This window comes from Botryllus schlosseri, chromosome 14 (assembly GCF_051294905.1).
Source record: "Botryllus schlosseri isolate E-star chromosome 14, Bs_hap1, whole genome shotgun sequence".
In the NCBI taxonomy this organism is placed as follows: domain Eukaryota; kingdom Metazoa; phylum Chordata; class Ascidiacea; order Stolidobranchia; family Styelidae; genus Botryllus; species Botryllus schlosseri.
In genome coordinates this window covers 11,959,793-11,973,658 of record NC_137249.1, presented here as the reverse complement: position 1 = coordinate 11,973,658, position 13,866 = coordinate 11,959,793, and the positions used below count along the sequence as shown (strand labels likewise).

General features: G+C 39.8%; 1 protein-coding gene and 1 long non-coding RNA gene across 4 annotated transcripts in view; one reads left to right on the top strand and one right to left on the bottom strand.

Annotated features, from left to right (window-relative positions):
- Positions 1 to 13,866, bottom strand: part of LOC145456237 (fibrocystin-L-like) — a 73,395-nt gene that overhangs the window by 39,371 nt on the left and 20,158 nt on the right. For all 3 annotated transcript variants that reach the window (XM_080334315.1, XM_080334317.1, XM_080334316.1), the window contains 16 exons: positions 11,693 to 11,811; positions 11,517 to 11,630; positions 10,237 to 10,440; positions 9,888 to 10,052; positions 8,772 to 8,872; positions 7,718 to 7,799; positions 7,396 to 7,562; positions 6,063 to 6,215; positions 5,819 to 5,945; positions 5,640 to 5,763; positions 4,711 to 4,885; positions 4,373 to 4,495; positions 1,460 to 1,615; positions 1,262 to 1,403; positions 1,065 to 1,201; positions 404 to 515 (listed from right to left, as the gene is read on the bottom strand). In XM_080334315.1, the coding sequence (XP_080190441.1) occupies positions 404 to 515; positions 1,065 to 1,201; positions 1,262 to 1,403; positions 1,460 to 1,615; positions 4,373 to 4,495; positions 4,711 to 4,885; positions 5,640 to 5,763; positions 5,819 to 5,945; positions 6,063 to 6,215; positions 7,396 to 7,562; positions 7,718 to 7,799; positions 8,772 to 8,872; positions 9,888 to 10,052; positions 10,237 to 10,440; positions 11,517 to 11,630; positions 11,693 to 11,811 (2,201 nt within the window). The remainder of the gene's footprint in view (positions 1 to 403; positions 516 to 1,064; positions 1,202 to 1,261; positions 1,404 to 1,459; positions 1,616 to 4,372; positions 4,496 to 4,710; positions 4,886 to 5,639; positions 5,764 to 5,818; positions 5,946 to 6,062; positions 6,216 to 7,395; positions 7,563 to 7,717; positions 7,800 to 8,771; positions 8,873 to 9,887; positions 10,053 to 10,236; positions 10,441 to 11,516; positions 11,631 to 11,692; positions 11,812 to 13,866) is intronic.
- Positions 1 to 13,866, top strand: part of LOC145456239 (uncharacterized) — a 33,434-nt gene that overhangs the window by 7,652 nt on the left and 11,916 nt on the right. The window lies entirely within an intron of this gene.

Genomic DNA, 13,866 nt, shown 5'->3' with positions numbered 1-13,866 from the left:
AAATGATTACATAACTGCAGTCAAGTGAATCACCATCATTAGGTCAACTACAGCCCCTCACAATAGAAAAATAGGTTACGAAATTATAATATAATCTATCAATACAATTACTTAGTAAATATGGAAAATAATACCAAGAATCAATCAACATGATTTAAAACACAATATGTTTATATATATAAGCAGATCAAAGCTGAGCAATGAGCAAGGTTTCAGATTTGAATAACGGGATTGGGATTATTGAAGTACCTGTATGTTATATTGTATATATCATTAAGACATTGGAATGTAGTCATTCAAATGATAAAAGCTTATACTTCAAGAGAGAAACGAACTATTCTCTTGGTGTTGTCCATTACGACAATTATTAGAACATCAGATTTAGTTCAGTACCAATACAAACCTGTCACATTGTATTCCTCGTCATGCAAATTCACCGTGATGTCAAAGTAGCCTGACATTGGTTTGGTGCCAGCTACAGTTCGCTCTGACTTGAAACCATCCACACCAAGCATCTGGATAAAGTTAAGAAAGTGATGAGAGTGACTCGAAATAATGAATAACCGCAAGGAAATCAACCAAATTTGAACTACATAAACATCGGAGTGAGAATATTTCAATATGGCATCTATAACATATGAATTACCATACTCAACACCAAAGGATGTAGGAGGAACGGCCTTGGGAAGTAGAGGATGAAAATGATTGTAATTGCCTGGTGCAGCAGCATAACTTACTTACAAAACCGTAAATACAACGTTTAAAGCCAATATAGCTGAGATTTAGGTATCCAATATCACTATCTGCGACATACTGTCTTCAAACATCCATATCGTTTTGGAATATTGAAGACTAGTTTTGTAAGAGTAAATGGCAACAGGTATCTTCCAGATCAAACGATTCAGGATACATTCTGCTCCGTTTCTGATAGTGATATATCAAACAATGTTACACAAAGCTGAATCAAACATAAACATATGCCGCACCGATATAACAACTGATGGAACAGTATAGGGTACAATGTCATCATTTTAACCGAGCAATGTAAGCATTCAGCAATATACCGTGATCAAGGGAAGCTGATCCCCACAATGATAGGTATCAATTCTAACAGTGTACAAATCATTGGCTTTCGTCACAGATACACTCTCAATGGGATGACCGTTTGCTAAGGCAGGTGGCGTCCGTGATCCAAGTATACCTTTGAAAGTACAACTTGGGATTACTCAATATATAATCGCAATGAGCCATAACTTTATACCTTCAACATCATCGGTGACTTTTGCACTTCCGATAGTGACTGCATCAATATAATTCGCTTGACTTCTATCACTTCTCAAGAGTCGAATCACAGTTATGGTAACATCATACACGCCGTTGAAACCGCTACGTTCGCGGATAATCTGAATGACGAAAAGATCTCAACAAAGTGTGATGCTATATACCTCAGGGAACTCACCGCCATTAAATCAATGCAGGAATACCTCCATTCCGTTTCGTGAGTTTGAAGGGGATTTTTGAAAGAGTATGTCGCAGAATATGTATAAGAATCAGATTTGAATGTCCCGGAAAGATGCAAATTGTCACTCCATAAGCCACGATGGGCTAGACACAGCTGAATTGTTGTAAGGATAAAAATTCTCACATCAATTACTGAATGTATCACTATTTGAAATCAGTGGCCGAATCGAGTAAAAAAATTAGTGCCATACTAAGTCATGAAGATGAAGAATCTTATTACGAGACAAACAATGCCATACCTTCGAAACGGCACTTGTTACATATACTGATTTTAAGTACTATTTACATCAGTACTTGAAAAATCTGACCCATTTATAATTTGAAAATCTAAATCAAATAGTACCTGCTCGAAGATCAAATCTGAGCAACTTCATAACTCTTATTATAAGAAATACTGTATATCAGTGGTTCTTAACCTTTTTTCTTCCAGCGCCCCCTTTCAAAAATTATCGTGCTCAAGCGCCCCCCCCAACTTCATATTGTAAGGAATGTAATAAAGACAATGAGTAAGAGGGAGGGCCGTAACAGTACTTCGTCAACCTCCCTAAAAATGATTGCCTTGCGCACCCATAGCGTGATAAACCGAACTTCTGAGGGCTTCGCCCCCACGAACCCCATATCGTGATTTTGATGGTCGGCAAAGTTTGTGTGGAATGGTCGCCCTAGGTACCAAAATTTTCCATAATACATGAATTAATAGGTGGTAATTACATATATAAGTCGCTATAAACTTTTTATCCTCTCAGCCCACGCAATCAGATTTACCAGTAGCACTGAGTGAGCTGTTGTATAGTAAAATAAAGGGCACATAATTAATAATTAAACATATTTGGGCGTGCCCACAGCTACAATTATTCGTTACCAGGGCCGTAACAGCACTTCGTCAGTCCCCCCCCCCACCCAAACAAAAAACGTTGGTCCTGGGCCCCCATCGGGTGATAAACCAGACTTCCGAGGGACTTCCCTCCCAGACCCCCATTAGGCTTTCCGCTATTTGCTGATAGCCTATTAGGTATCTACATTGGGTGTCCATTTGCTGAGGCAGCTATTCTCGCCTAGTCGCGCGAAGTGCGAAAAATTTCACTAATTAATGATTGAATTGGTCAATATCATCGGGAATTGCATGTAAATTGAGATCAATTTTTATCCTCTCTCTGCTCACGTATACACATTTACCGGTAGAGCTGAGTGAAGTGCAATGTTCCTTCTAAGCTGCGCACGTGCGCAGTGCTGACACGGTCTCTGCGCACTGAAAATCTACGTTGCGCACAACAAATCCGGAGTTTTACCTTTTTTAGTCGTTGCGCACTGTTGACCAAGGGTCAGCGCAGTGAGTTGTTGAGTGTGCACAGACTCATCAAAACCTAAAGCGAACATTGTGAGGTTTCTTGGATACTGTAGGGCCCGATACTAATAATTAAACATATTCGGGCGGGCGAACCCGTTGGTATGACTTCGTTGCATGATGTTATTTCGTGACCCCCTGTCTGCAATATCAAAAAATATAGAATCGCTCAACAGGGATATCGCCCAGCAGTAATATCACTGTCGCCCAATCATACTAAACTAAAAGACGCACACCATTTCCGATTGGTATTTCTTCGTTGACATATAACTTTTCCCTGCCAGATGGAATTCGTCTTCTGGGGTTCAGATTGCCAAGACAGGAACATTCGGTGTCAGTCATTTAGGCGCCCATGGACAATTAAACCTATATGTATTTTGAAGGCTATATGTAACGAAGTTTTCGGTGTTAATTTGCTCTGAATACTCATTAAAGATATGTCCTATCACCACATCATCTACTGCGAAGCCATTTTCTCCAGCGCCCCCCTTACCGCCCCCCTGAGCCCAGCGCCCCCCATATCGCCCCCTGAGCGTTTCCGCCCCCCTTCAAAATCACCAGCGCCCCCTGGGGGGCGCTGGGAGCAAGGTTAAGAACCACTGCTGTATATCTTCATACGCGATCACATCGTTACGTAACTAAGTACTTCTATCCAAGTAGTTGTCAGCAAATCACCCACACCTTCTCTACATACTTCCAATTGTTCAAATAGAAAGTAGTTTAGAGCTTTCATAAATAACATTTCCATATCAGATAACCAGCAATGACACCATCTCACTGTCACAGTAAAGCTGTAATCATACAAGCAGGGTTGTAACCAAGTCACAAGGTTCCGAGTCAGAAGTCAATCTCACTTCTATAGTTTTGACTCGAGTCAAATCGAGTCATTTTCAATTACCGAGTCAAGTCCCACTCCAAGTCACGGAGTAGAGTGTCGAGTCCGAGTCATAGTGTTTTGACTCGAGTCCGAATCCAAGTCATTGTGTTGACCGTTCAGTTCCGAGTTAATGTCATGTGAAACCCCCTTTTTACAACTCTGCTCGGTGATATCGAATCCTTCGCGTTCACAATATACTAATTTTCCTCACTTTTAACAGTTTCTGTTTGCATTTTAAAGTACCAATAGGCTACTGATAGACGAAAAAATAATAGCGTAATAGCTTTACTATTCTTCGAAATTACAATGAAATGCCTGTCTTGGTAGACCCAGTCTCGAGTCATATGACTTGGTCTGAGTCATGCGCAATGACTCGGGTACAAGTTGATTCACCAAAAAATCGCGACTCGAGTCGAGTCATGACTCAAGTCATTGCAACCCTGTATATGAGTACTTTCAATTTGTACAGTTTTGGCCAGGCTGTGAAGTCACTACTTTCACTAAAACAAAATTATACAGCATTAATCCATTGTAACCCGTAAAATAATTGGTATCGCATAGACTTTCCAAATAGCATTGAAAATCAGCAAATATTCCATTACTTCATACTAAAAATATGAACCACAAACCCATTTGTTGGTAGCAGCGTTGAATGCTGAATGCTTCGAGTCTTCATTATCCGATGTCAACCCACTGTAGTATATGTACTCGTTGTTCATACTAGAATATCTGCCACAAAATGGCTCAACATCCTGAAAGGAAGTCCCAAGCTGTAACCAAGCTGGTTTTTAAAACCAATCGCAATTATGAGCCAGGGCTTCTCAAAGTGCGGTTTCAATTTCCAAATGCCATGCGCAGGAAAAAACTATTGACAAGCCAATGGAAACTTGTCTTGGTTGCACCTCCGGTAGAACACAAGGTTTTTAACTGACAGTACACAGTGGAAGGATCTAATAACACGACTTGCCAGTTTTCGATGACCATATTGAGCGCCATATGCTGTTTCATAATCCATTGTTGTCACAACTGTACTTTTGCGGCGGTCTGGAAGTATAAAGTCTGGACAGTGTGCATTTCTTGTAGCGTCGAGCGCATCACGAAGTTGGCCTTCATTGAAAGTTTCAGAAATAGGAGGTGTTGACCTGTATAGATCCATAAACAGATTGGAAGTCTATTAATTCCAAGGGACGCAGTACAAAAATACAATAAGCATGAATTGTAGGAGGAACTGAATCAATATAAAGAAATAGGACTCTTTTCACTTGGACTCATCGGCTAATCTTTTTACATCAGTGCTTGCCCAAATCCACAGTCCTAACTATGATTGCAATATCAACTTGCGTTTGATCGTATTCAATTCCCAAGATGATACTCAAAATCAAACCAACAATCTTCGCTGAGAAGTCATAAAGTCACTTATAAATGAGTTAACCATTCCAGACTTAACTGAATGAATGTGGTTGAGATTATTGAACTACTATCAGACTTATTTGAAAGGCATTTCGCAATCATTTTTGGATGACCATGAAATTGGTTGTAGTTATAGGCTATATACTTCGATTTTTTCGCTTGATTTACTAGCTATTAAATGATTTATTGGTCGATTCAGCATATTTCCGACTGTTCGAGTATCTATATCAAAAAACTCACAAATCCTTGCTATCTAAAATGCTGCTTATCGCAATTACTCGGTAGGCAATATTTATTCCTTTGGAATCGTTGGACGCCAATTTAGGTTTAGGGCCTTACAATACATGTGTTAACTAATCGTCTGCCGTGGGCCGCAGGCCTTTGGCGTTGTAAAGTCAAGCGTATCCATTGTTTCTCATCTGTAGTTTACTAGCAGATATATGCAGAAGTGGATTGCGTAAATAACATAAGAAAATTTCTTCTGACCTTCCACCAAGCCTCAGCTTGAACGTCTTCTGTTCCGAAACGCCCTTGCTCACTTCCTGTATTAATACAGACAAATCCTGCACATCACTGGGATATTTGCTATACGAAAGAGCGGAATAATCTCCTGAAATGGACTTTTGTCAAAACTTCGCTTAACTCGAATATCAGAAATAACCTGCCTCTCTTCTCTTTGAACTCAATAGTGTATGTCATCTTTCTTGCTGCCTTCACCGCAGTGACCACTACTCCTTCGTCTTCCAGTTCTGAGATATCCTCTAAAGCATTTTTGACTACCGATTGTGATGCCTGTCAAGTATTCGGTCAGTGTGTGCTAACAATGTATCTATTTTTTAATTAAATAAAAATCAGTCTGTCTGTAAGCTAATTTCTCGATTATCATATTACATAGCTTGCATTACATACATCTGCCTGAATAAACTGAGTGAAGATTCCCTCGTAGGCAAGTCGAAACCCGACGTATTGACAAGACCCTGAATCTATACATGTGTGCTCGACAACGATTTCTTGAATTTCGGAATTTCCAACTTGGCTCGACCACCCGGTGAAATTAAGAACCTGTATATCAAAAAGATGGTTGAGTCATCCCTTGTGTGGTGCAGAAGTAAGATTTTCAGATATGACATGAATAGGAAAATGTGATGGCATGTGTGCAGTGTAAGATGTGTATGGCTCGGCAAAATCGACCTACTGTCTGATTACGCTGTGAATTGCTTCGTCGTGTCTAGTTTGCTTGTTCTATTACCGTTGTTTACCCTTTGATTGCATATTTTTACAATTCATATCCATTGTACAAAATAGAGTCTTGTAGCAACACTCAGTGCCAGAGCTTACCCAAGAAAAATTTTGTTTCTATGAATATAACTTGACTACTGGAGTCAATGTTTCTTTATTGAAAGACTTCACCACATTATGTTGATTCCTAATCTTTTCACATTTTCACAATCTTTTGTTATTTTGAACTGGTAAGTGCAATATTAATAAACCATGTAACTTTGGGTGCAAGGAAAGGACTTGACAAATGAAAGTCTACCACATGTCCCAAGCAAAGTTCATTTCAAATCTGTTCCCCAATTCCCCTAGTTTTGGCCAGTCTAAGAATCCATGACCAGTACTTAAAGGGGCACTGCGCTCTAAAAATGATGTGGTCTCAAATTGAAGGTAAAAACGAACAAAAATTTTTGGCCGCAGCCATTTCCTTCAGAACGCCACCGTAATGGAGCTGCAATTTATTGAAATTTCTACAAGACCAGCTGCCGCGGCTGCTTAACCCGTTACATGGCACGATGTCTTCATCGTCGCACTTGCTCGACGCGATAAGGGAGTCACACAGAGAACGAAACTTAGACACATTTCCTTCATAACATCGGCTGACAACTATCTAAAATTCGTTCTCTACGTGACTGCCTAATCGCGTCGAGCAAGTGCGACGGTGAAGATATCGTGCCATGTAACGGGTTAAGCAGCCGCGGCAGCTGGTCTTGTAGAAATTTTAATAAATTGCAGCTCCATTACGGTGGCGTTCTGAAGGAAATGGCTGCGGCCAAAAATTTTTGTTCGTTTTTACCTTCAATTTGAGATCACATCATTTTTAGAGCGCAGTGCCCCTTTAAATTTTAGAATAATGTTTCCTACTCTATAGGACCAATGACTTTGATGACCACATTTAGGTAACTGTCAATTAGCAATCATCACAAATTTTAACACAAGTGATGTCGTCTAAAGTTGAATAAACCACCTGAGTTTCATCCTCATATACAGCATGAAAATCAATGTACTGTATCTCGTTTTTAGCATCGACTGATTGGCTTGCAGTTAGGGTTGTTGATGCTCTATGCACAGCTACATGCATGTAAGCTGCACCCCAATATTCACTCATGGTGGACTCGAAATAGCATTCTTGCCCTGAAAAGCATGAAAAATGGCAAATTTATTCAATGGCACAAGAGAAATATAGTAGTAGTCAGTAGAAATAGCAAATTATGTATTTATAAAGTGGTTGGCAATGCTAGCTATGCTAAGAATTTTAACGTAAAGTTCCCATATTTGCAAATACTCACCGTCTTGCAGTGCAAACCAATTTGATTTCTGTGAGAAATCAATAAAACCTGATATTGCTCGGCCTCCGTAGGCAGCTTTTGCCTGCCAAGGTAAAAATTTTAATCACAAGAAGCCAATAAAATGAAAGAAAATCTCTTAGACCAGGCGCGTCAAACTTGATTTCACTGTTGACACATAGGCTATATGAACATTCTCAACACTATAACGTTATCAGACTTAGAGTTGGTACAAGACGTACGAGGCAACAAATGTTTGAAACAAATTTGATAAACAGGGGGTAGGCATTTGGAATACCTTTGGTACACAGTTCTCTCGTATGATTAACATATACAACATTTTGGGAGATGCGAGGTAGCCTACTTTACAACATTAGTGTCATATCTTTGAGATGTGAATTTTAGTCCCTTCAGTTGTATATTTCCATCAATAAAAACACTGTAAGATAGCAATACACCGATACAAATAGATAGCAAAAGCGATTATAGACACGTTGAAATGAGAGATGCATACTGCCTGAGCAATAGGGAACGATGGCACAACAATTAGAGTAAAGAGGCATATTTTACCATGAGTTAAATGTGAAGTCAATGTCTCAGAAACTTCATCCACCAATCTCAAACACAAACAGTATATATTCAATAAGGAATTACAAAAATTTTGACTTGAACGTGGACAATGCCATACTCGAGGATGCTACAATAGAGTGAAATACTATCACTTCCAACTTAGTCCCAAGTAACATCTCGCAGCGTCACAGGAATCGGGCATATGTGAAGTGGAGGGAGAATAACAAAAACAATTAGTTTGTTCATGTCATATATTTCAGAATATTAGTTTATTTAGTTGATTTAACATATAAATCAACTGAAACGATGAATCTGTAAAATGATAGCTTTACTTGAATAGTATATTAATGTGATTGTTGCGAATTTTCGATCTGGCAGTTGTACAATAATACAAGACAGGAAAGGCAGTATGTGGCGAAATCAAGTACTTAGTTCAACAAGGTTCTCACGAACACCATGCCATATACTATAAAGAACGGGGGCTCACCAGGTTTTTATTACTTCCATCGCAGTTCACAAACAGAGATGTCCGGTCGTCACCAGCAATCATAAACCTGTACTGGTCAGTTTTAGGCGCCACAAATACACCTGCGATAAAATGCTTACATCAAATAACATTTTCTTCTTAAAAGGAAATATACTTTGTGAAATTGAAGATTTAGTTATACTACATAAAAGAATACCCCTTATCTGCAATAGCAGTTTGGCATTTCTCGGTACTAGATTTTTCAATTTTCATGTAGGAAATGAGTGTAATAACAATTATACAGGTCATCAACTACACCAATACATCATAGGATATTATTGTGGACAAGGCTGTATTTCGTTGCCCAAAACACATGGCCCATACAGAGGATATACTTCCAGTCTTTTGACATTTCCATGTCTGTGCATTACCGTCTGTCATAAACTTGCGATCAACGTTATAATATTTCAAAATGATGAAAATATTAAATTTGAAATGAACAATGAACTGCCACGAAAACAGGGTTGTTATGACTAGAGTCGCGATTTTCTTAAAATATGGAAATAACTAAACTCAAGTCAATCGGTGTATTGACTCTACTTGGACTCAAGTCATTGAGCATGACTCGGACCAAGTCATATGGCTCGAGACTCGGACAGCCAAGACCGACATTTTGTTGTAATTTCGAAGAATAGTAAAGTATCCGAACTATTGGTATTTCGTATATTAGTACTGGTACTTGAAAATGCCCCCAGAAGCTATTAATAGTGAGGAAAATTAGTATATTATATATGCGAATGATTGGATATCACCAAACAGAGTTATTAAAAGTGGGTTCAACAAGACTTAAACTGGAAACTGAGCTGTCAAAGCAATGACTTGGATTCGAGTCATAATACCATGACTCTGACTCTACCCTCTGCTCACTGACTTGGGACTGGGACTTGACTCGGTGGTCAATTGATAATGACTTGACTTGAATCGAGTCAAAACTATAAAAGTGAAATTGACTTGGTTACAACGCTGCATGAGAACTTGATACGGAAAGGTATTGTGAGCGACCAATATCAGCAAATAAAGAACTGAGCTGCTACTAAATCCAGCCAAAAGAAAGGGCTAACTATTCACGAACTTCACCTGTGTATTTTGCAGCAAAGTAGTCCACGGTGTCATTCCACCTCCATGTGGTAGAGTCAGAAATGATCTCTCCGCTGTAGGAGGAGTGAGATACATTCAACTCCATTACACTGTCGCTATCTCTTATGTGTTCATTCCACATCTGGACTTTCACTCCTCGAGAACCTGAAGCCTTCATAACATTATTTCTATCCAGAACTGATCAGTGGCTCAAATTTCCGTGCGGGTGTACTCCAGATGCAAAAGATTAAAAACAGTCACTTTGACTCCAGATTCCACAAAATTTCATCATAATTATAACGCAACATTAACCTTGCAGGCACCAAACCGTATGAATACTGAAAGAAACCTGGATAAAAATCTGCCTTAGCTGGCGGCGTCCTGGCAATGCATTCCACGCTTGTGGAAGTGAGCGATCCAGGCAGTACATCGCAAGGCACTCTTCCGATAGCGATTCGAATTGGTTCGGCAGTATCGTCAAAATTGCTTCCTTTTATCATCAGCCTAGTTCCCCCTTCCAAGCTACCGACACTGGGCGATATACTCGAGATTTCTGGACAAACCAACATATAGTGAGATTTGCTTGACAATTAAGACTGTCGCAGTAAAAGCAATCAACTTCCAATCGAATTTAGAACGGAGCCAGGATGGCATCTTAGAGGTTGTCGAAAGTAACTTGTATAATAGGATTGGAGGATCCAGACTTTTCATAATATTGGAGGCGACTCTGCAGTCTGCATTACCTTGCGCAGAGCAGCAGCCATATTTTCAATATACAGAGAATGCGTTAATTATTATTATTTATTCATTTATCTGGATCAGCAAGACTTTATATTTATGACCATGATTTGTATTTGATATCACAGCGATTGGGATAAAATATATAGGCTACCTAATTGCAAGTGCTTGCACATGATCTGAAAAGCGTCACAATTGGATATTAATACTTAAAATTTGTCATATGCTGCATGGACAGTTAATAGAAAATATCTTTAGATGCCTTCAGATCATTTTCATGGGTCTTGAGCTAAATTTGATATTGTATAATGCAGCGATTAGTACAATATGATACCATATATATGATAATTCATGTCAATTGGTATGTACACTATGCATTTCTTCATTACTTGATCATGCTAGAACAGTGGTTCCCAACCTTTTTCGACTCATCGCCCCCTTTTCAAGCTTAATGCCGATCATCGCCCCCCAGATTTTATGAACAGAAAATTCGGTATACAATCTGTAATCATCGGCGGGTTGACTAAAAAAAAAGGTCAACTTTCCGGCTCGTTGTCGAATTTTACACTTTAGCAACTAAATTTCAGTAGCTTGACTAAAAAAAATAAAAGGTCATTTCTCCGACTTTACTCCAATATAGCCGTTTTAACGCGTCATCGCCCCCCTATCGCCCCCTTTGTCCATTTTCGACCCCCTATCACCCCCTTTGTCATTTTCGCCCCCCTACGCCGCCAAATCGGCCCCTGGGGGCGATATCGCCCACGTTAGGAACCACTGTTCTAGAATTTCATGTTGGAACAACCATTCTATGGATTTAACAAAGTTTGAAATATTCAACTAATATGCAGTGAAAAAATACAAATAAACGAACACATAAGCATTTTACTATACCTGCATAACTCTGGAAATTATACACTTTGTCTTTACCATTGGTCTTCATTAAAGAAGGGGAAATATGTGCTCTGCCAAAGTCTTCGGTTAGTATTAAACTGAAGTTGTGTGGTCCTGAGAAATGTGCACGGTGGTAGAATTCATACCATTGAGCATTTAAAATAGGTTGACTTTACCAATATAGGTTGTTCTAGGCTTGCAAGACAGTACTCCATCATCTCCCGATGTTAAGCTCAGCCCATAAAAGACATCAGGCATTTTGAGTAAATCACAGGTTTGTCCTCCAATATACACCCTACGGACAGAAAATACAACTTTTTGCTTTTGAAACTGATATATTTGTCAGTGCCCGTCAATGATATATTTTTAAATATATATATACAATGATTGGAAACTGCCACACCCATTAACATTACAAGATAGGTTCCTGGCGAAATCAGTCCGTTGCGGTATATGCTTGAGCAGAGGTACATGATTGCGTAATGTCAACTGTGATGGAGAGCTGCAATCGACCTTACTGACGTAATATTTCACTGTTTTTCCCTAGTTGGTTGAGTTTTAGTAGGTTCCGTTAGAATAGTGAGGCCGTGCTGCATACTAGGATGCAGGCGCGTAGCCAGCCGAAAAATAAGGGGGGGGGGGGGTTGAAATAAAAGGGGGGGGTTTCGATTTTTTCCGAATTTAGTAACGTAGCATCGATTCATTAGGGTTAAGTACATGCGATGCGTAAATAACGATTATACAACATCCCCGTGTTGGCGATTATTGGCGTATGATAAGCTTGTCGACGAGTCCGGAAGTGCTGTTAATTAGCGACTCCCTGATCTGTCGTGAACAATGAAATACGCACGAGTCGAACATTTGAATACGAGCGCTTGTCAACGCGCTGAACAATTGAATTCGCGCCCTTATCAAAGCGTCCAACAATTAAATACGCGGATACGCCCGCTCATCAATGCGTCTTGCGTCTTACGTAGCCTCGGCGACGATTTGCGCAAGTAAAAATGTACGAGTTTTTATGGAATATGTGCTATAATGACGCCGATTTCAGGTGATTCAAACCTTACCTCTTATAACTCAAGCCTACTGGACTATAACAGAAGACTAGTGGAAATCAATTACGCATGTACGCACGCGTCGAACATGATTGCGGACATTCGATGTCATTCAGTTACGAGATGTCACTCTTTAATCACAATCGCTAATCAGCTTATACTTAATAGCATTTTATCTAAGCCATCGAGAAATAGGAGCCAAAGCATGGTAGGCCCAAGACGAGTGGTAGTTAGGCTCGCTAGCGATATCTTCAGTACTAGGCCTATTGCAGATGCGATTGTGTAGGCCAGCAAAGATATCGTGCACACCAAGCCAATGCAGATGTGATTGTCAAGGCCAGTGACGATACCGTTCGCACAGGGCCTATTGCAGATCTGATTATTCAAGCCAGCGGAATTAGGCTTGTCGGAGACGCAGTAAATCTGGCTAGCAGTGATTGCCGAACGCGCGACAATGAATGACCCGATTTCGCCAATCATCTCAGCGGGAGATCGTGTCGCGATACATTGTGCAGTGCGCACGCACGAATCTGGCTAATTAGCAACACGCCTTTCGTTAATTGGCCGCGCCTTTCGTTAATTTGCCGCGCACAATACTGATAATACGACTTATTGAATTGCAACCGAGTATTAGCGTCAGAGCGGTCATTTAAAAAGAGCAAGGTTTCGCGTTAAAGGAGGGGGTTTCGCGTTTCTAAAGGAGGGGGTTTCGACCCCCGAACCCCCCCTGGCTACGCGCCTGCTAGGATGTAATATAACTTTTTACGATGCACATTTATCAAAGTACCAACCAGCTTCTAAGCATTTTCGCATCGGTGACATTCATGCATGTACGACACAGCTGAAAAAAAATTAATAGAGACTGTGGGTGAGCGTCAACATAGTTGTGCAGAACCTGGAAGGATTTAAAAATTTTCTTACATCATATACGTCACCTGATATATTAAAAGAGAAGAGTTGATTACAATGATTGTGTGAGCAACTAATTTTATGTGATATAGTATCAATATAGCGACTGTACCTTCGCAATGTAAAGTCGGAACTAACCGAAAACTATCATTGTACTGGTTGCTAAAATTCTAATACATAAAACGTTTTCCCGGGGCAGGGTGTTGAATCCCCACCCCATCAATGTTGAGAATCGGCATTGTTCTGAACAATATTGCAACGGCAAAACAATGCACTAGCATTAAATTGAGGATAATCACTTCAATTCAAATTATTTTCAACAAATTTGCGTGGTACGATTTCTTTAATTGCACCAAAATTTTTGATCTTTTTGACCTTGAAAACCC